The following is a 21,520-nucleotide window of genomic DNA, read 5'->3' as shown; positions in this document are numbered from 1 at the left end:
CATTGATTAGGGGCATCTTGGTAGCACAATGGATAGAGCCCCAGCCCTGAAGTCAGGAGGACCTGAGTTCAAATCTGATCTCAGACACTTAACACTTTTGAGCTATGTGACCCTTGGCAAGTCACTTAATCCCAATTGCCTCAGCCAAAAAAAATCATTGATTGCTTTAGAGAAAGCAATTTCAATTGAATGTTGAAATCAGAAGCCAGACTGCAGAGTTTAGAAGAGAATGAGAGGGGAGGAAATGCAGGTACCAATTGTGGATAGCTTTCTTTAGTTTAGCCATGAAAGGACAGAAAGATGTGAGAGTAGAGATGGGAACATCAAAGCAAGGGCTTTTTAAGGATGCAGAACTTGGTGTGTTTGTAGATGTTAGGAAAGCAACTAGTAGACATGGAAAGATTGAAGAATAGTGAAGGACTGGGCATGATATACGGGGCATTCTGCTGGAGAAGATGGGATGGAATGAGATCATTTTTACTTTGCAAAGGAGAAAGGTGGTCTCTTCATGTGAAAAAGGGATGAAGGAGGAGAGTGGGAGAAGATGTCTGAATGGTGTGAAATGAGGAAGGGGTAATAGACAGCTCTGATTAAGAATAGTCACCTTTGAGGAGTAGTCATTTAGTCTTTGACAATCCCTAGAGATCTCTGAAGAAAATTATTTCACTTCTAAATAACTGATTGATAGAAAGCTTTTTTCTGACATCTGAGCTGAAATCTGCTCTACCTACAACCTTCTCCCATTATGCCTACCTCTATCCTCTAGGGCCAAATCAGAGCAAGACTAATTCCTCTCCGATGTGATTACCTTTCAAGTACTTGAAGCCCCCATACCTGTAGAGAGGTTCTAGTACCAGCACAATTAGAAAGCTAATTGTTAAATTTTCAACGTGAACATTTGCCCCTCAGAAATCAACAAATGCTATAAATCAGAGATTGATGTATTATTTTTTTGATTTCTAGGAAATCAACAAATTTAGGAAAATTATGAATAAATGTTAATAATTCAGATTAAATTTAAGAGTGCAAAGTGGGTATATATATACACATATGTATTATACATATACATACACATATACAAACTGAACACATACATAATTGGAGAACTGGTTGTTAATCATTAATTAGTATTTCATTTTAGTCTCCAGGTTAAATATCCCAGATCCCTCAACTGGTTTTTATATTGTATTATTTTGGGGCCCTTCATCATCTTAGTTGCTCTTCTTTGGGTGATTTAGAGCATATCAATGCCTTCCTAAATTTCCTTACTAAATAAATAAAATTCATTACTCAGGATTGAAACAGTATGATCTGAGTAGACACTTGCTCCTAGACACTGTCTCTTTTAGTGAAATCCAACTCCTGGACCTCCCTATTGACTAGTTTTTACCTTGCTGCACAATAGGGCCTCTAGATGGTTTTTTGATAAACTGTCATCCTGCTTCTCCTATCTTGTACTATTGAAGTTGATTGTTTGAACCTAATGGCAAAAATTTATATTTATCTCTACCCAATTTTCAAGCTTAGTTAGATCTTTGTGGATCCAAATCATTCTGTGCATTTTACAGATTAGGAAGCTGAGGCTCAGACAGAGGACACAATTTGTATAACATACAGTTACATTGGAAGAATTAAATCCAGAGCTCTTTCCATTCCACCTGTTCACTAACATTCAAAGTAGATACCTAGGATATTTTACCCCCTCTCTCTTCCCTCAAAAGAATAGACATCTTTTGCCTCCTGTTTTGCTCCCTCTTACCTGTCGACGCCAGGTAGGCCAGGCAGAAGTCTTGTGCTGGGCACCTGTCGATGCACTCTGTAATAACTGGAGTTGTGACTGGAGTCTGGGGAAGAGATTGCTGCTGGAAGCCAGGAATCTGGTCTCCCACCCTCCCTCCCTTTCTCCAAGAAATGGGATCCAAGTGTCCAGACTCCCCTCCCAGAATCTCAGAGCTAAGCCTTGCATAGCCTGGTTTCATAGGTTCATGAATGGCCCTGAGAGATCATTCCATCCAACTATTCATTCTGAAGATGAGGAAAATGAGACAAAGAGAAGGAGAGTAAGGATGGAAAAGGAAGGGAAGAAAAGGGAAGGGAAACATAAAGGGAAGGAGGGAAGGGAAGGGACTGGACTTGCCTAAGGTAGTTAGTGACAAAACTAATTCCCAGCCCATATCCTCTTGTTCTAGTTCAGTGCACCTCACTATTTCTGATCTGCCAAAGGAAGGGGCAGGGCCTAGTTGTGAACAGGAACCCAAAGGCCAGGTGGGTACTTAATCACAAAGCCCTCCCCCCAACCCCTTACGTGAACAGACTGTCTTCCAAGTGTTGGATTCTGGCCTGGGCCTGGCCCTGGGGGGAATGGGGATCCGCCTCTGGCTCAGCGCCCTCAGGTCTCTCAGCTGTCCCATCCATCAGCCATCTCTCCCGAAGGGACTTCCTCTTGGGGGAGGGCAGGGAGGAAGATGAGAGCCTAGCCAAAGACTGGACAAGACACCACTCTCCCCACACACACCCCGACTAGGACAAATAACCCCACTACATACCCTTCCCCAAATACTCCATCCCTAGACTGGAACACGCCCCCTCTCCCACTATCCCCTCCCACAGACCTTTCTCTTTTGCTTCCACCACCGAGGCCCTCCCTCACTGACCCCGCTAAGACAGGGGCATTCCACTCTTGCCCTCCTTCACGGGTGTCCTCAGATTGGGACCGTCAGGTCTCTCCCCACCTTTAGTCGTTGCACTCTCAGTTTTTCCTCCTCTAGCTCCCTCCGCGCTCCGCAGATCTGTTCTTGAAGCCGCCGCTTCTCCTGCTCAAAGCGAAGCAAGTGGGGCTTGTGGCGGCCCAGCAGAGAAGCCCGGCCCTGCCCAGTCCAACCTAGTCCAGGAGAAAGCCCGAGCCAGCCCAGTCCAGGCCAGAAGGGAGAGAGCCCAGCCCAGGCTAGCCCATCTCAGCCCCGGGGAGCCTCGCAGAGCCCAGCCTAGCCAGACCAGCGGAGCTGGAGCCGGGAGACAGGACAAGGGATCGCCCCAGCATGCGCCTCCCTCTCGGGCTCCCTCCTTTCTCTCTGCCTCTGAGGGGCTCCCCGGGGATGCCTGGAACTGAGATGCCTAGGGCTGGGGGCGAGGGAGGGGCAGGGCAGAGGAGAAGGAAGTCCTACTTGGGTTCTGGAAAGAGGTGGAGTAAGAAAAGACCCCCCACCCCACCCCTTATCCTCTACTCTAAGGAGCGGAGACCTGCTGTGGGTTCGGGGGAAGAGGGGGTGGTCTGGGAAGCGCTGACTCAGCAGTTCCAGAGAGGGCGGCTGTGAGGGAGAGGAGAAGGGGTGGTGCTGGCCGCGCCCCGGGGCCGGATCCTGCGGCTCTCTGCCAGAGGCGGGAGACTGAGAGAAGATGGAAACGGGGGAGGGGGGGAGGTAGAGGACCAGAGGGGGCGGGAATGAAGGAAAGGAGAGAATGAGGAACGGAGACTGGGTAAAACAGATCTGGGGATGGGAGATTTAGAAAAGCGTCAGGGAAAAGGAAATCTGTGGATGAGCACAGCTGGATGGAGAGGAGGAGTGGCGAGATTGGGGATGGGTCCTTCAGAAAGGAAACGGGGAACGGAGATGGGGAGCATAGGAACGGAGGAATGGACAAAGTAGAGTACAGCGGGAGGGGGGGATGAGAGACGGGACTCGGAGCCGCTAGGAGGTGAAGCGCGGTGTGGGAAGATAGGAAGGAGTCCGGGGTGTCGGGATAGAGATTCGGACAATGGATCAGATGCAGTTTGTGGGACGAGAACCAGGAGATGCGGAACAGAGTACAGGGAACCTGGAGGTATACCATGGGAGGCAGAGCCTACTGGGGGACGGGAAGGAGGAACAGAGGACTGGGAGAAAGCCGACGGAAGGTTGAGGCACTGGGGCCGGAGGCAGCCGCTCGCTCGCTCCAGAGGTGAGTCCGTCCAGCCTCAGCCCCCTCCCCAGGAGGAGCAGACCCTCAAGGGGAACCGGGACGGGGACCGGCGTGGGTAGAGATTGCAGTCTCCGGCTCTGGGCGGACTGCAGCCTTCACGGAGGGGGGCAGAGAGAGGGGTTCGAAATTCCCCGAAGCCTCCGGAGGGAGGGGCCAAAGCGCGCTCGGTCACTTACAGCAATGACCTCCAGACGCTGACGGTAGAGGGCACTCTCCACCATGGGCCTGCCGAGAGATAACGAGAAAGTAAGGGCGAGGTTAGGGGGAGGTGGGGAGCAACGGAAGAGCAAAGATGGGGAGTTTGATGCCCTCAACCCCTCAGCTCCCTGGAGCTGAATGACGTAACTCCTCAGTCCCGGCGCTGGTCAGGGTCCCAGGAAGGGACAGGAGAACAATGAGGGTCTGGGGAACTTGAGAATGGAGGTGTGGGTGGTCAATCTCTAACCCGGATCAGCGCTCAAGCGGGAAAGAGCAACATACAGCACAAAGAGCAAGGGCTTAGGGGTTACAGACCCTAGACCCAAATTCTTGCTCTGAAACTTTCCAGGTCGTGATGCTGAGCAATTTGCTTACATTCTCTAAGCATCAATTTCTTCCTTTAAAAAATAAGGGAATATCAATGAACCACGTTAAAAACAAATCAGCCAACCCACATTTCAATTCACCACCAATGGGAAAGAAAGCAAAAGAACTCTTAGCTTTCACTTCACACCTGATTGTCAAAGAAAACAAACGATGGAAATAAAGTTGGGAGGGTTGCTGGGAGAGACAAAGACACTATACATGGTTGATAGAGCTGTGAAGTGGTGTAGATATTTGGGGGGAAAATTAATCTGGAAATATTTGAGAGTGATCAGAATGTCTACACCTATACCCAGAGATTATATTACTATCCATTTGTCCCAAAGAAATCAATGACAAAATGAATAGTCCCATTGACAGCAAAACGTTTATAGCAGCATTTTTTGGTAGTCTAGCAAAGGATTAGAATCAAAGTAGATGCCCACAAATTGTGGTACACAATACTAGTAGAATATTACTATTTGTGGAAAACTTAAACCTATGATGGATATAGAGAAAGATGGGAAGACTTATAGGAAATGATGCAAAATGAAATAAACAGAGCCAAGAAAACACTATATGCAGTACCTGAAAGCATGTTCGTGAAAAGGATCAGCAACAAAACCATTGAAATTAAATGCAATGAAATTAACTAAGCTTGGCCACAAAGAGGAAATATGAGAATGTATCTCCCTTCCTTCTTTGTAGAGGGGACTATGGGTGTGGAACCCTCCAGATGAGATCAGACTTTTTTTTTCCCCCTGTAATGGCTTATTTTGCTATGTTTTTCCTCTCCTTCTTCCTAAGCTTTGTTATAAAGGATAACTGGGGAGAAGTAAGGGATATCTTGAGAAATGTAGGTATTCGAAAAACAAAAGATATTAAGGGTTTATTTTTTAAAATATTAACATTTTAGGGATTGAATCGAGGGGGGAAAAGTGACTAAACTGATTATATTCTTTGACCCAACAATATCACTACTAGGTATAGTATATACCACAAGAAAGTCAAAGACAGAGGGGAAGGTCCTATATACAACAAAGTAATTATAACATTGAGGCAAATCGGGAGAAGTAAGGGATATCTCGGGAAATGTAAATGTTAGGAAAACAAAAGATATCAGAGTTTATTTTTAGGGATTGAATTGAAGGGGAAAAATGACTAAACTGATTACGCTCTTTGACTCAGCAATATTAGTACTAGGTATGGTATATACCACAAGGAAATCAAAGACAGCAGGAAAGGTCCTATATACAACAAAATAATTATAGCAAAAATCTAAGGTCTCCTGTTGCATCCAGGGCCATCACTACTCGTCCTGATCCATAACTTGACACTGGACCCAATTGGCTCCTGAAGAGAAAATGAGGCTGGTGACTTTGCACAGCCCTGGCCCTTCCTTAAACCCAATTCATTTTCAAGTCATGTCATCACCTTCCTGTTGTCATGGTCCTCTTAAAGAATGAAGGATAAGTCACAATAACATTATGGCAGCACTTGGGTTAGTTAAAAACTAAAAACAAAGTGGGTGCTCATTCACTGAGGAAGTAGATGAACAAATTGTAACACAGAAATATAATGGGAAAATTTTGTGCTATAAGAAAAAATTGAAAATATTTGTTGATAACTCCTTTTTTCCTTCTCATCTCACTTCACCAAGATATCCCTCCCTCCCCCACCATTGTCTCCTCTTTTACTCTGGCCTTGAATGAAGAGGCCCTTTGCTTTGCCAAGGTCAACCCTTCTATGTGTGTCCTTGATCCTGTCCTCCAACTACTTTTCCAGCAAATTTCCCCCTCCATCATCCCCAATCTTTCTTATTTTCATTCTCTTCCTATCTCAGTTCTTTTCCTACTGCCTCCAAACCCACCCCTACCTTATTAAAACCTCATTAGATCACACCATGTCCACCTTATTATGCTATCATTTTATTTATCACCACGCTTTTTCTTTGTGCCTCTATTCCTTTTTGTTTCATGCTTTTCTACACCCTTTGCAATCTATTTTCAGGTCTTATCATTCCAATGAAACTGTTCTCATCAAAGAAGTGAATTTACCAAATCTGTGTTACCAAATGTGTGGTTCATTACATAGACTTCTTGTCTTCTCTGCTTTTGATATTGTGCATCACCTCCTAAAGAGTCTCTTTTCTCTGAATTTTGTCCATAAACCTCTTTCCTGCTTCTCTTCCTATCTCTCTGATCACTTCTCTCAGTCTCCTTTCCTGGTTGTTCATCATCACGAGAGTTTCCCAAGTTTCTGTTCTGGACTCTATTTTCTTTTCACTCTATTCTTTCTCATTTAAAAAATTCAACAGCATCCATGCGTTCAATGATCCTATCTCTATTTCAGCTCTATACATCCATCCCTAGCTAGTCTCTTTACTGAGGTATCATAGAGCTCTAATTACCATCTTCTTTCTAGACATCCTGAATTGGATATTCCATAAGCATCTCAAACCTCAAATGGCTTCCAAGGACACCACTAGATTTTCTTTTATTCATTCACCCCCCCATTTCAGATCTTGTTATTTCTGCTTTCACATCTCTTGTATATGTCCTCTTCTCTTCACTCACAAGCCCCCACCCTGGTACAAGCCTCTAAAGTGGGGTACTCCAGCATAATAGCTTTATTATTGGTCTTCCTTCTCTAATATATTCTTCATTCAATTGCCAAAGTGATTTTCCTAAAACATTTTGTTCCATTGTGTCTGACTCTTCATGATAAGGAAACTAAAGTCGTTTGTCACTTCCTTTTCCAATTCATTTTATATATGAGAAAATGGGGGGCAGAGTTAAATGACTTGTCCAAGGTCACACAGTAAGTGTCTGAAGCTGGATTTGAACTCAGGTCCTCCTGACTCCAGGCCTGGTGCTCCAGGTGTGTCACCTAGCTGCATATCTACACAATAAATTCCAGAGTTCCATATTACCACCAGGATCAAACAGAATCCTCTAGCATTTAAAGTTCTTCCCAATCTGTCCCCTTCCCATATTTCTAGGCTTTTTATACTTGACTCTCTCCCTACATGCTATAATACAGTTACACAGGCCCCCGAGTTCTTCTCTCCATAATATACTCCATCATCTCCTTATCCTCTACCTTTTGACTTTCTATATCCCAAATCTAGAGTGTTCTTCTTCCTATCTCTGGCTCCTAGCTTCCCTATAGTAGACTTTCTTTGATCCTCCCAGTTACAAGGACATTCTTTCCTGAGATTATGAGATCTCTCTATCTATGTCTATATACATATAATATACTTAACAATATACATATTCTCTCCCCCATTAGAATGTGAACTCCTTTATTTCTATCTTCAGCATTTACCAAAATGCCTGGTAAACAATAATGCTTTTAAAGCAAAAAATAAGGAAAAAGAGTTCCAAGAAAGTTGAAGAGGCTTGTTTATACTATGCAGAACAGAACAAACAAAACCAATAGAACAATATACACAATGCCCAAGATGATGGAAATGGCATCAGAAATTAGGTTAATAAAATAACTAAATCTTGATTATACTGACTTGATGAAACACTCATCCTTCTGTTTGATAAAAAGGTGGTTGACTTGGGCATCAGATGTGGTTAATGTTTGTTTGTTACAAAGGAAAGTTTTTTAAGGAAAGGGAGAGTTTTAAGACTTGCCTTTTTAACCTTTTTCTTTTTTTGTGATAAATTGGGGTTAAGTGACTTACCCAGGGTCACACAACTGAATTTGATTCTAATTCCCTGATTCTAGGGCTGATGTTTTATCCACTGCACCACCCAGCTTCCTATCTTTTTAAAAAGCAACAATAAAACATTAATAAAATAAGACAAACATGTTTGCTTGATTTCTTTTCCATCTCCTATACCTCTATCAGCATCTATATCCCATCCCTATTTATTGGTGTCTTTTAAGGATCTGTCCTGGGTTCTCCTCTTTTCTCTTTCTCTCCTCTCTCTCTCAGTGATTCCATCACCTCCCATGGATTCAGTTAACTCTATACTGATGACTCCCAGATCCATGAATCCAGTTTTAGTCTCTCACCAAATTCCAGTCTCACATATCAACTGCCTAAAGGATGCCCCCACCTAGATGTCTCACAGGCTTTTCAAACTCAACATATACAAGAGTCTCATTCTCTTCCCCCTAAGATTGCTTCTTTCTCTATTTACCACTTCCCCTCAAATCACTCAGACTTGACTCTTCCCTCCTACCTCATCCTCCTTAAACAATCAGTTACCAAGTCTTGTTGTTTCTACTTCTACAACTTCTCTCACATCTTGTTATTTCTACTTTCATTCCTATGGCTAACACCCTAATTCTGATCTTCATCATCTTTCATCTAAACTACTGCAATAGCCTCCTAATTGGACTCCAGATTTCTGATATATCCTGCTTTAACTCCAACCACACAGAAACAGAATAACCATTAGTCAGGTGCCACAGTGAATATCACACAGGACTTGGAGTCAGGAAGTTTTGATTTCAAATCCAGTCTCAGATACTTTCTAGCTGTGTGACTCTAGACAAGTCACAACCTCTTTGAGTCTCAGTTTCCTTATCTGTTAAACCAGGGGTTTTGTGAGGATCAAATAAGATATTTGTAAAGCTCTTTGAAAACCTTAAAACAATGTATAAATGCTCATTAGTATTTTTTATAAAAGATAAGTTTATTTATGAGAAGAAAAATGAAGAGGTATAATAGATACCAGGTAAATATGAAATAGAACTGGGATCACCATCATTATTATTATAAGGCTCAAATTTGACTAAGACATTTCTTTTTTCAAGGTTCTTCAGTGGTTCCCTATTCCCTCTAGGATAAAATACAAACCTTTTAGTTTGATATTTAAAACCTTTTACAATTCCAGATTACACTTTCAGGCTTATTTCCAATTATGCCTTTTATGAACAAGTTTCAGCCAAGCTGGCCTAATGATTATTCCTGCTACATGATATTCTTCCTCCATCCTTAAGCTACTTCACAGTCTGTCCCAAGTGCATGAAATACATTCCTTTTCAACATCATCTTTTAAAATCCCAATCTTCCTTCAAGGCTCAACTTATGATCTACCTCCTATGGGAAACCCAATAGTCAAGCAGTATAGTTTCTCTTGGGTGCAAATTGGATACACTGGACAAATCACTGGATATGAAATAAGAGGACCTTTGTTTGAATCCTGATTCTCCCACTTACTACCCCTGTGTTGCTGGGTACTTAAGTCCCTTAACCTCTCCTTGCTTCAGGCCCCTCATTAAAAAGGAAAAAAAAAAAAAAAGAGAAGATTGCATTATACAGGCATCAAACACGGGGCCTACAATACTTCTGAGAGTGAGCCAACTCAGATGAACTTATAATAGGGAAATGTTTAACAAAATAAAGAGAAATATAACATGGAGAATGTTAATTTGTGGTTTTCTAAGTCAGAATGTAACCTTCAGGAATTCCAACACACTTTTTGATGGCCCCAGTTTCCATTTGAATTTGACATTTTTGGACTAGATGAGGGCTTCTTAAACTTTTTCCACTCATGACCCTTTTTTACCCAAGACATTTTTATGCTTGAAATTGAGCCGAGGCGTTTCTGGCAGCATCCATGCATGTGCAATGCAAAGTACACATGTTGTGTGTTCAAAACCAAGGCTTCAGTGAAGTTGTGCGACAAAACATGAGCACGCTCTGCCAGAAACACCTTGGATTCATTCCGCATTTGATTTTGAATTAATTTTTGGATGTTGCATTCAGAAATTTTTCACTGCCAAATTTTTCGTGATCCCCACATTTAGTTATAAAACTCCACATGGGGTCGGGATGCATAATTTAAGAAGCTGTCGGTTAGAAGACCTTTGATCTGGGATCCTAGGATCCTTCCTCCTCAAATGATCATGGACATACTATTTTTTATTTCTTATATTCTATAGGAAGATTTTCCAGATCAGTGCTTATGCTTTCTCCCTGCCGATTATTTCTAATTTATTCAGTACATAGCTTGTTTATACATAGTCAGTTTATATGAGTCCAGCTTTTTGAGGACAGGAACTACCATTTGCCTTTCTCCATACCCCAAGCTCCTTACATAGTGCGGGGAACATAGTCATGCTTCATAAATGTTTAGTGATTGACTGATTGATTTGTTGTACCTCTTTCCAGGAGAGTGTAAACTAACTCTTGGAGATCAGGGACTGTTTTTTATATCTTCTCAGTGCTCAACACAACCACCTTGTATCCGGTAGTTACTTAGATGAAAGTGTGATGGATGACTCCAAGTCTCATTCTGTGTATAAACCTTCTAATCAGAAAATATTGGAGATGAAAAGATTTTTAGAGATAATTTTGTCTAATCCTTTAATTTCACACATGAAGAAACTGATTTTTGGAAGTGAATTCGCCAAGGTTACATGGCCAATAAACATGTACATAAATCCAGTCCTTCAGAATCTTTTTCTTTTTCTTTTTTTTTGCTGAGGCAATTGGGGTAAGTGACTTGCCCAGGGTCATACAGTTAGAAAGTGTTAGGTGTCTGACTCAGGTCCTCCTGACTTCAGGGCTCTATCCACTGTACCATCTAGCTGCCCTGAATCTTTTGATTCTAAAGATAATGGGACTCTCAGGAACACCACTGGCATGATGTATGTTCACAGTCCCAAAGGTAAAGGGACCTTACCATCTACCTCTAATGTCTTTGTAATATCAACCTGTTTATTTCCTAGACTGTGGACACCAAGGGACCTCTCCATCCTGATTGGATTTTACAGGATAAGCATGTGGATTTGTATGCACCTCTTTGCCACCTCTCAAGGGAGAAAAATCTTTGCTGTTACTATGACAACTTGGAGAAATAGCTTGTTCCCCTGACCCTGGTGGGTGGTCGAAGGTGGGAGAGTGGGATGCAACCTGATGCTTCCATAGCCTGTAGCATAGAGGGTTCAGAGCTACAAGGGACATTACAAATCATCTCGTTCAAACACTTAAGTTTATAGATGGGGAAACTGACATTTAGAGTGATTAATGACAAAGTCATCTAGCTGATAAGGAACAGAATTTGAAAATGAGTCTTTTTAAATCAAAATTCTATACTCTTCCAGCATACCATACTCATTCTCATGATTGAGAACTTGACTGGACCTTTCAGGGAGTAGTAGATGGGGGATGCTAGCCAGAGTTACTGATTGAATCCCTTCCAGTGAGCTCTGGGGGACAAAGGAGGCAAGATCCTTGGCAGGCTCCCTTAGGAAGGGTGGTGCTCTGGAGGCAGTTAAAGGGTTTGGAGCTGGAAAGGGACTTCTGGATCAGGGGTTCATAAGCTGGAATCCTTGGGGAGAACTTGGAAGGGAAAAATTACATCTTTATTTCAATATAATTGATGTACTTTCTCTAATGCATTTAAAAACATTATTTTAAGAAAGGGGTTCATAAATTTCATCAGGATGCCAAAAGGGGTCTAAGACATATGCACAAAAGCCAAGAACCCCTGCTCTAGATCAGAGTTTTTTAAAACTTTTCCCACTCGACCCCTTTTTTCTAAGAAATTTTTATGCAACCCCAGGTATATAGGCATACAAAATAGGTATACAAATCAAACATTTACTGACAATAAAGCATAATTTTGCCATTCCCACATTCAAATATGAGACTCTGTATGGGGTCACAGTTTAAGAAGCTAGGCTCTAGATAATTTTTTTTTAATTCAACTCCTACATTTTACAAGATGGGAAGATGAGATCCGCCCCCCACCTAAGAAAAGATACTTGCTCCAAGTCATACTAGCAGTAAGGAGCAGAAGTGCAGTTCAAATGCAGATTTCTGGACTCCAATCCAGGAATTCTTTCTCCTAGATCCAGCCGCTGCTCAGAATGGTATTCCTGGCTGTATGCTCCCAGCTTATATTAGAGTGGGTGTGGTTGGGTCTTCTCAGAGGAGTGGCTTTTTCTCTTAGGTAGGTTCCTGTGGGGGGCCTTCTCCCTCCCCACAAGACTCCCTCTGGGGACTTGCTCTCCCCTGCCAGTTCCCTGCTGGGTGATCAGGTTCCCTGTTGCTTAGCAGCTAGGTTTCTAGATGGTGAATAATGCAGGTAGGAGATCCAGGGGTTCGACAGGTCCCTCTGAAGCCCTCTAGCCCTGTGCCCTCTTTTACCCCCAACCAAAAATCTAGGGCCTGAGGGGTCAGTCCAGGCCCAGGGGATATAGGCAAAGGAGTCCTGGGAACCCATGGTTAACTCCGAGTTTATAGGATTTAATGCTTCAATGAATCATAAAGATCAACTAATCCAATCCTATCTTTTTTATAAATGGGCAAAAAGAATTGGTAATGACTTGTCCCCCTGTCACACACACCAATAAGTAAGGAGTTGGATAGTTTTTCTTCCTCCAAAATCCAGTATTCTTTCTGATGCACTGGTTTTTAGGCCTCTTACACCTCCATCTGCCTCTTGGTCTACTTGGAGTCTCAGGAAATCCAGGGGTCCTGACCTAGTGTCCCAGGGAGGCGCTGTCCCCCCTACTCAATGACCTCTCTTCTCAAAGGGCCTCATCCTGCAATGCTGGGCTACATTCCTACCTCCAGCCTAGACTTTGCCCCCAAGACCCATGACTCCTGAATAGTAGGTATCAGAGTCCAACTATAAGGGGGAGGGGATGGGAGACTCCTTTCTTTTTCTCATGGAAAAAAGATTGGGATTTGGAGCATTTGTATCCTCCAAAATGACAGCTGGGGTGGTGATATTCCTATGGCATGGGGGTGGGGTCCTTGTTGGTCAGGGCCCCAGAGGCTGGGACAATTGTGACCTCCACCAGGGGGCAGGTGCTTGAGTGAGGAACTGCCCCCTTACTAGATGGGATCCCAGGATATGGCTGAAAGGATTTGAGAAATTATACAGCTCGGCCCCTGATTTTACAGACCAGAGAAGTAGGGTCTATCAGGGTTACTTGACTCGCCTAAGGTCACACATTGAGTCAGTGGCCAATCTGGAATTTAAACTCTTGTCCTCTGACTTCCCATCCAGTGCTCTCTCCACAACACCCGGTTCCACGGTTCAATGCAGCCTAGGTAAGTCACTCTACCGAGCTGCTCTAGTCCCCGTGCCCTCTCCCAAGCCCTGGTACTTACATTGGATTTGCTGGGGTCCACCCGCTGGGGGGCAAACCCTGGCTCTGTAGGGCCATCTTGCTTGTGGGCTGGGCTACCCAGCTGGGCAGCAGGTGCCCAGAGAGGTTGGGGACGACAGGTGGGGGTGGGGGGCTGCTTCGGGCACCAGGAGAGCTGGTCAGGCTGGTTTGGGCGGAAGGAAGTAGGGAGGGAAGGGAAGGGAGAGGGGGCCTGAGCCAGAGCTGGCTGGCGGACTTGGGGAGGCACTATCAGCTGTCCTGATGAATTATTTACCAGCCACCAGCTGCCTCCCTCTGCTGCTGCAGCCATCCTGTGCCTACACCTTCACAGACGTGCACAGATATGTCAGTGGTGACTAGACAGACAACTGAACAAAGTCTGCTGTGTGAATGCAATGGGGCACATGCGTGAAAAATGATGAAACAGTCAGTTTTGGAGAAACCTGGAAAGACTTGCATGAATTGATGCAGAATGAAGAGAGCAGAACCAGGAGGACAATATCTGCCATTAAAATAAAAAGCTGATACTTTAAAAGCCTTAAGAACTCTGATCGAGGTACTAACCAGTGATGATTAAGCCTGCTGCCCTTCTGACAGGACAGTGAGAGATTATGGACTCATCTTCAAAATGAGACACACATGTAGCACTACTGTCTTTCTACCCAGGTTACTTATACCTTCGGAATCCAATTCTTAACGTGCAACAAGAAAATTGGATTTACACACATATATTGTATCTAGGTTATACTGTAACACATGTAAAATTTATGGGATTGCCTGTCATCTAGGGGAGGGAATAGAGGGAGGGAGGAGAAAATTTGAAAAAAATGAATAAAAGGGATAATGTTATAAAAAAAAATTACTAATACATGTATACTGTCAAAAAATGTATAATTATAAAATTAATTTTTAAAAAATGAGACACACATGTCTGTTCATAGCCAATATGGGATTTGTTGGCATTATGCATATTTGTTATAAAGTTTTTGTTTTTCTATTTATTTTTCCTCCCAGGAAGAGAGTTGGGAAAGAGAAAAAAAGAAATGCTTATTAAAGAAAAGAATAACACTTAATTTAATAAGGAAGGGGGAAAATTGGCCATTAAAGCCTGACTCTTTGTGCATTTTTAGGGATAGCAGCAGACAACAACTCTGAAAAGATAGGACTTAAAGCTTAATTTAATTTAATCCTTTCATTTGGGCTATTGAGGGCACTGAGGCCCAGAGAGGGACCCAAGGTCCCAAAACCTGGGGGAGATAAATCTAAGTGGCCACTAGGTGGCACAGTAGATAGTGGAGTCAGGGAGACCTGAGTTCATATCTAGCCTCAAAAATGTACTAACTAGGGGCAGCTAGGTGGTATAGCAGATAGAGCCCCAGCCCTGAAGTCAGGAGGATCCGAGTTCAAATCTGTCCTCAGACACTTAACACTTCCTAGCTGTGTGACCCTGGGCAAGTCACTAACCCCACTTGCCTCAGCAAACAATGTATTAGCTGTGTGACCCTGGACATGCCCACTTAACCTCCTTAGAGCCTCAGTTTACTCATCTATAAAATGGAGTCTCAAATAAGATAATACAAAAGTTGGCAGATAATAGGTGCTATGTAAATGTTAGCTGGTAGTAGGAGTAATAGTGGTGGTAACAATGGTAGTAGTGATAATAGCAGTAGCAGTGGTAGTAATGATAGTAGTAGTTGTAGTAATGGTGGTGGTAGTTGTAGTGGCAGTAGTGTTCTAACCATTGCCATAGGTCTCTATTTCCAGGATCCCCCTTCCTTCTTCTTGAGCTGTGGGACAGGATAGAGAGGAAAGTCAGAGTGGGGTTGGATTAGCCTAGGAAGGCTGAGGACCAATCTACTGGTGGAATCCTAGTTTCATACTGGAGAAACAGAGGGGAACAGTTTGAGAGGAATGGGACCTGTCCCCCCACCTCCAAAACTTTTGAAGGTTGTGAATCAGTAGAGGAAAGGACTGAGAATCAAAAGACTTGGTCTTGGCAGGCTCTGATTATTGATTATGACCATGGACAAGTCCATGGGAATAAGAGTGATAGTGCCATCCATCTCTAAGGGTGGTAGTGACAAAAGTGACTTGTAAAGCTTAGAGTCTGAGAGGCAATATTGTGTCATGATCAGAGACTGGACTCAGGATCAGAAAGTAAAAAAGTTCAGCTGCTATCTAAGACACATTCTATTTGACTTCTTCAGGACCCCACATCATTCTCTAAGATTAAAGAATATTAGCCCATCTGATCTGCATTAGTTCAAATCCTACCCCAGGAAAACTGGGACACTGATGCATTGTTGGTGGAGTTGTGAAAGAATCCAACCATTCCGGAGAGCAATCTGGAATTATGCCCAAAAAGTTATCAAAATGTGCATACCCTTTGACCCAGCAGTGCTACTACTGGGCTTATATCCCAAGGAAATACTAAAGAAGGGAAAGGGACCTGTATGTGCCAAAATGTTTGTGGCAGCCCTTTTTGTAGTGGCTAGAAAATGGAAATTCAGTGGATGTCCATCAAGTGGAGAATGGTTGGGTAAATTATGGTATATGAATGTTATGGAATATTATTGTTCTGTAAGAAATGACCAGCAGGAGGAATACAGAGAGGCTTGGAGAGACATCAACTGATGCTGAGTGAAATGAGCAGAACTAGGGGATCATTATACACTTCAACAATGATACTGTATAAGGATGTATTCTGATGGAAGTGGATATCTTCAACATAGAGAAGAGCTAATCCAATTCCAATTGATCAATGATAGAATCAGCTACATCCAGAAAAGGAACACTGGGAAATGAGTGTAAACTGTGAGCATTTTCTTGTTTTGTTTTTCTTCCCAGATTATTTTTATCTTCCTAATACAACCTTCCTTTGCAACAACAACAAAATTCGGTTCTGCACAAACATATTGTACCTAAGATACACTATAAGATATTTAATATGTATGGGAATGCCTGCCATCTAGGGGAGGGAGTGGGGGAAGGAGGGGAAAAATTCGGAACAGAAGGGAGTACAAGGGATAATGTAAAAAAAACAAATTACCTATGCATGTGTACTGTCAAAAAATGTTATAATTATAAAAATTAATTTTAAAAAATCCTACCCAGATACTTTCTGACTGTGTGACTCTGGGCAAGTATCTTAAAGTCTGTTTGCCTCAGTTTCTTTATCTGCAAAATGGGGATTATAATAGCACCTACTTCCCTGAGTTGTTGTGAGGATCAAAATGATATAATACTTTTAAAGTGTTCAGCACATAGTAATTCCTAATTTGGAAGTCCTTTAGACCAATTAAATCATTCATTACAAATTAATTTTTAAAATAATAAATTAAAAATAAAGTGTGGATCAAAAAATAAACTCCAAACTTAAAGTACAATCAAATTATTGCTATTATCATTTCAATAGAAATATGAGCTATTATTATTTAACAAATACCTGTGTTGGGCAAATAAATTTCTCTTTTGGGGACTTAGTACTCTCATCTGTAAAAGGTAGGGGTTGAACCAGATGACCTTCTCATCCAGCACCTCCTCCCCATTTCATTCATTCATTCAATTCATTCTAACTACAACATTCCAGTTACCAAAGAGTTGAGTCTAAAAGCAGGAACCCTTCCCTCCAAGGTCTTTCATCTCTTACTAAGGAGAGGAGACTCACACAGGATAAATGATTAACAATATCAGGCACTGGGGAATTCCTGTAGTGCAATGAAAAGATGACGATCCAAATTTAAACCCTGACTCTCTTTCTTACTACCCATGTGATCTTGGAAAGGTCATTTCTCTTGTCTGGGCTTAAGTTTGCAATAATCTGTAGTAATGGGATGATTGGACTAGATTATATCTGAGGTCCCTTGAACCTTCAAGTCTATGACTCAAAATGTTTAAATGGTGAGCAGACAGTCCAGGCTATAGAAGCTCAAAGAAAAGAGATACCTCTGGGTGGATGGAAGAGGAATCAAAGAAGACTACTTGGAGGTGGTGGCGGTAGTGGCCGATGAGATTGAGTAGCACAGGCACTTAGCAAAGAGCTTTGCACATGGTTGTTCACCCTTCATTTTTCAAAAAGGAAAAATGACATCACAACACTAGAGTAAAATGATGGCTGTTGGGTGATGTCCTGGCTTGCATATGAATTGGATTTAAGTGATGTAAAATAACACTAAATTATTAGCCCCTTCTTTCTTCTAGTCATCAAAATCCAGTGGCAGGACAAAAGTTAAGCGGTCTGATGATGGCCTGGGATGCAGTGGATGATTTGGTGCCTTCAATGTTTAATCAACCTTTAAGTACTCCATAGAGGTTACTTCAGTTGCCTTCATAGGTGTTTGAACAAATTGTTCTCATCCATCCCTTCTGATGGGAGAAGTTTGTTGGCTGACTAATACTAAGAAGAACCTGAATTTGTTAAATAGAGGAGAAGAAGGAGGAAGTGTATCCTTTTGAGAAAAAGGAGGAATTTAATGTATTCTTTCCATGAAGTGGTAAATGTCTAATAATTCACTCTTGGAGGTGAGAAGTATATATGATATTTTAATTTGCATTATTAACATATTAAAAATTACTTTCTTAAGTCTAAAGAAAGAACAAAACAACATATCAAGACCCAGTTTGTAGGAGTTGCTGATGTCTGAGGTGCAAATGCTCATACTGGAAACTTAATAATAGTCTCTCCAGAATCCAGCAGGCTTCACTATATCAAATCCCTGTAGTTTGCCCACCTGGCTCCTCTCCATCTCATCTGGGTCAGAGTTTTGGTAATGTTCCCAAGGTAAGCCTACATGTAGGAACACTGATCTTTTAAAGGAGGTCCTAGTGGGGATTGTGCCTGGAATTTTTTGCTTATATATAGTCTCCCCATTTTAGGAAGGAAAAAAGACAAATTGGAAGATGCCCAGAAAGTTAGGATGATCATCTTATAAGGAGATCAGTTGAAGGAATTGGAGATGTTTCATTTGGATTATAGAAGATCTAAAAGGGACATGAGAACTGATTTGAAGAGGAATGGGATTTATAGGTGTAAGATTTAGCACTAGAAGAGACCCTGAGATGATCTAGTACAGTTTTGCCATTTTACAGATGAAGAAAATGAGTCAGGGGTGAGTAATCAACCTACTGGATGTCACAGAGGTGATCACACCCATTTCTAGTATACTTTCCTCACAAAAATACAAAGACACAGTTTGATGAATCATTGTATTCATTTTACAGAAGATAAACTGAGATTTGGAGGGGGAAATGAGTCACCTTAACTTATAAAGTTTTTAGTGGCAAAGCTGGGATTGAAATAAATGTTCTGGCTTCAAACTGGGCCCCACTTTCTTTTGCAAAACTAAGGATAGGCAAGGAAGTAGCAGTTAATAACTGGAATGATTTAAGAAGGAGGGATGCTGGGAGAAGAGTAAATCAGGAGAAGGGAATAAAAAAGATTCTATGGGAGAAGAGACAATAAAAGTTTTTTTGGATAAAAGGCCTAAGAAAAAAAACAATTCCTGGGACTCAGGGATAAAAAATAAGTCAGGACTGAATACCAGGGACAAAAGAGGAGCAGCAGTTACTGCAGATTGCCACTTGGAGTGCTATACACCAACTGAAAGGTATTAAAAATTTGTGCAGAAGGAAGGTAAGGGGACCCAGCTACCCTTCAGCCACAGAAAACTATAGAACATAGACCCCCTGTTCCTCAAGGATTTTCATTTGCCTTCTGCTTATTCATAAAAATTAACAAGAGAGATAGAGGCTGGGTTCTAGGACTTCTGAGTTCTTAAGGATAAAGGCTGCAAAAATAGAATTTTGGAAAACAGGATGTAGCCACCTAAATGAGGAAGAAAATAAAACAGAGCAAAGACTCACACATAGCGCAGGCCGATAGACAGACTGACCAAGAGATAGAAACACATACAGACAGACAGAACAGAGATAGATGGAGAAAGAGAATAGCAATAGAGACAGAAACATAACAGAAACTGGAGGAATATAAAGGCAAGCAAAGAAACAGAGAAAGAGACCAAGGCAAAAGCAGAAACAAAGTTAAAGAGTGAAAGACACAAAGGCAGATTATTGCTCAGTCATGTTCAAGTCTTTGTGACCCCCCTGAACCATCACATATCACTACCTCTCAAAGTTCATGTCCAATTTCATGTTTCTTGTTTTCATAACTATCCATCTCCCTTTCCTTTCACCTTCAATTTTCCCCAGTTCTATGGTCTTTTCCAATGAGTTCCATCTTCTCACTGTGGCCAAAGTAAAATTTAAACGTTAGCTTTAGTATCTGACCTGTCAGTGAATAGCCTGAATTAATTTCTGTAGGCATTGACTAATTTGTCTCTTTGACATCTAAGGATTTTCAGAAAACTTCTCCAGCACCACAATTCTGTGGTGCTCAGCTTTTCTTTTTTCCTCACAGCCATACATTGCTACTGGAAAAACCATAGTTTTGATTATATGGATCTTTGTTGGCAAGGTGATATTCTCCATGTTTTTTTTTCCCCTGAGGCTGGGGTTAAGTGACTTGCCCAGGGTCACATAGCTAGGAAGTGTTAAATGTCTAAGACCAGATTTGAACTCGTGTCCTCCTGATTTCAGGGCTGGTACTCTATCCACTGCGCCACCTAGCTGCCCCAATATCTCCACTTTTTAAGTTGCTATATTATGCTTTTTAGATTTGCCATAGCTTTTCTTCAGAGGCAATAGATATTAAAATCCAGACTGAAAATAAATTATTAAATTAACATTATTCACTTTCTTTTTTCTTTTTCTTCTGTTTTATTTTCCTCTCGTGGTTTTCCCCTTTTGTTCTGATTTTTCTTTCCCAACATGATTCATAAGAAACTTTGTGCAAAAAATTAATGTATAACCAAAAAATAAATTAAAGAACATGAATTTGGAAATAAAAAAGACAGAGAGCCAGGAACCCCAAAAAACAGAAATAGATAGACAAGGAGACAGAAGCAAAGACAAATCGACATATAGTGAGTGACTGATTAAGAGGTAGGGTGGGAGTGGGGGTGGTCTCTGCATAAGACAGAGAGACACAGAACTGAAATTGGTGATAGAAAATAGAAGAAAGAAATACAGAGATACAAGTGTGGGTGTAGAATCACCTAAACAGAGTATGGAAAAATAAAAGGACAGAGAAGAAAACAAAAAATGCAAATAGAGAAAGCGAAGATGATGGGCTAAGAGACAGAAGTAGATATGGTGAAAGGTTCAGGGAGAAAACTAGGTAGAAAAACTCAGAACAGTAGGTGTCACTCCAGTCTCTCTTTTCCTTAGAAAGCCTTAGAAGGCTCGATCTTCGACAAACAACCTGGAGCAGACTTACTTTCTACATCTGGATCTCAATGGTCCAAAGTCGACTACAATATACAGTTGCCCACAGTCCACCTGCCGAGGACAGATTCGATGGGAGAGAAGGAAAATGTTTCATTCTCTAATGTTTCCACTATGGTGGAGGAGACGACTCAGCAGCTTCTGTAACTTGGAATGTCGAAGCTGAAAATGTCAGCTCCCAGAGTCCCAGTTGGTCTCCAGCAGGAGGAAGCAGAGGCTGCAGAGTCTATAGAAGAAGCAGTAGAAGATGGCTTAGATACGGTCTTCCACACTCTCGAAGCTGCCCAGGAATTCTCCCCAAGGGAGGACCAGACAGGCTTGAGGGTAGTTATCCCTCTGCAGGTGGGGATGAGAAGTGCCAGATGATTACCGAACTGTGGGATGGGGTAGGGGTGTTTATCTTGGAGTAGAGCTCAGAGATTAGAGTTCCGTTTGCAAACTGGGAATTCCGCTCTTAGGGAAGGGGAGGGTGAGAGGAGAGAAATAGGGATTTAAATACCCCTGGGGTGGGGTTGGCCTCCAGAGGCTTTGGAGGAAGGCGGAATCCTTAGAGTAGTGGCAGATCCCA

General features: G+C 42.1%; 1 protein-coding gene across 4 annotated transcripts in view; it reads right to left on the bottom strand.

The window, feature by feature from the left end:
* The window catches only part of PALM3 (paralemmin 3), a 31,407-nt gene that overhangs the window by 6,912 nt on the left and 2,975 nt on the right, over positions 1–21,520 (bottom strand). Inside the window, exons 1-5 of one of the 4 annotated variants that reach the window (XM_074310463.1) lie at positions 20,945–21,036; positions 4,137–4,185; positions 2,733–2,813; positions 2,306–2,442; positions 1,760–1,844 (exon numbers count right to left, since the gene is read on the bottom strand). In XM_074310463.1, coding sequence (XP_074166564.1) covers positions 1,760–1,844; positions 2,306–2,442; positions 2,733–2,813; positions 4,137–4,181 — 348 coding nt within the window. In that variant the 5' untranslated portion in view covers positions 4,182–4,185; positions 20,945–21,036. Of the gene's footprint in view, positions 1–1,759; positions 1,845–2,305; positions 2,443–2,732; positions 2,814–3,240; positions 3,918–4,136; positions 4,186–13,612; positions 13,788–20,944; positions 21,037–21,520 lie in introns of those variants that run through there. The other 3 variants (XM_074310480.1, XM_074310471.1, XM_074310454.1) reach the window with 3 other exon arrangements.

This window comes from Sminthopsis crassicaudata, chromosome 1 (genome assembly GCF_048593235.1).
Source record: "Sminthopsis crassicaudata isolate SCR6 chromosome 1, ASM4859323v1, whole genome shotgun sequence".
In the NCBI taxonomy this organism is placed as follows: domain Eukaryota; kingdom Metazoa; phylum Chordata; class Mammalia; order Dasyuromorphia; family Dasyuridae; genus Sminthopsis; species Sminthopsis crassicaudata.
The sequence above is the reverse complement of the archived record's forward strand: the minus strand, read 5'-3'. Positions and strand labels throughout refer to the sequence as shown.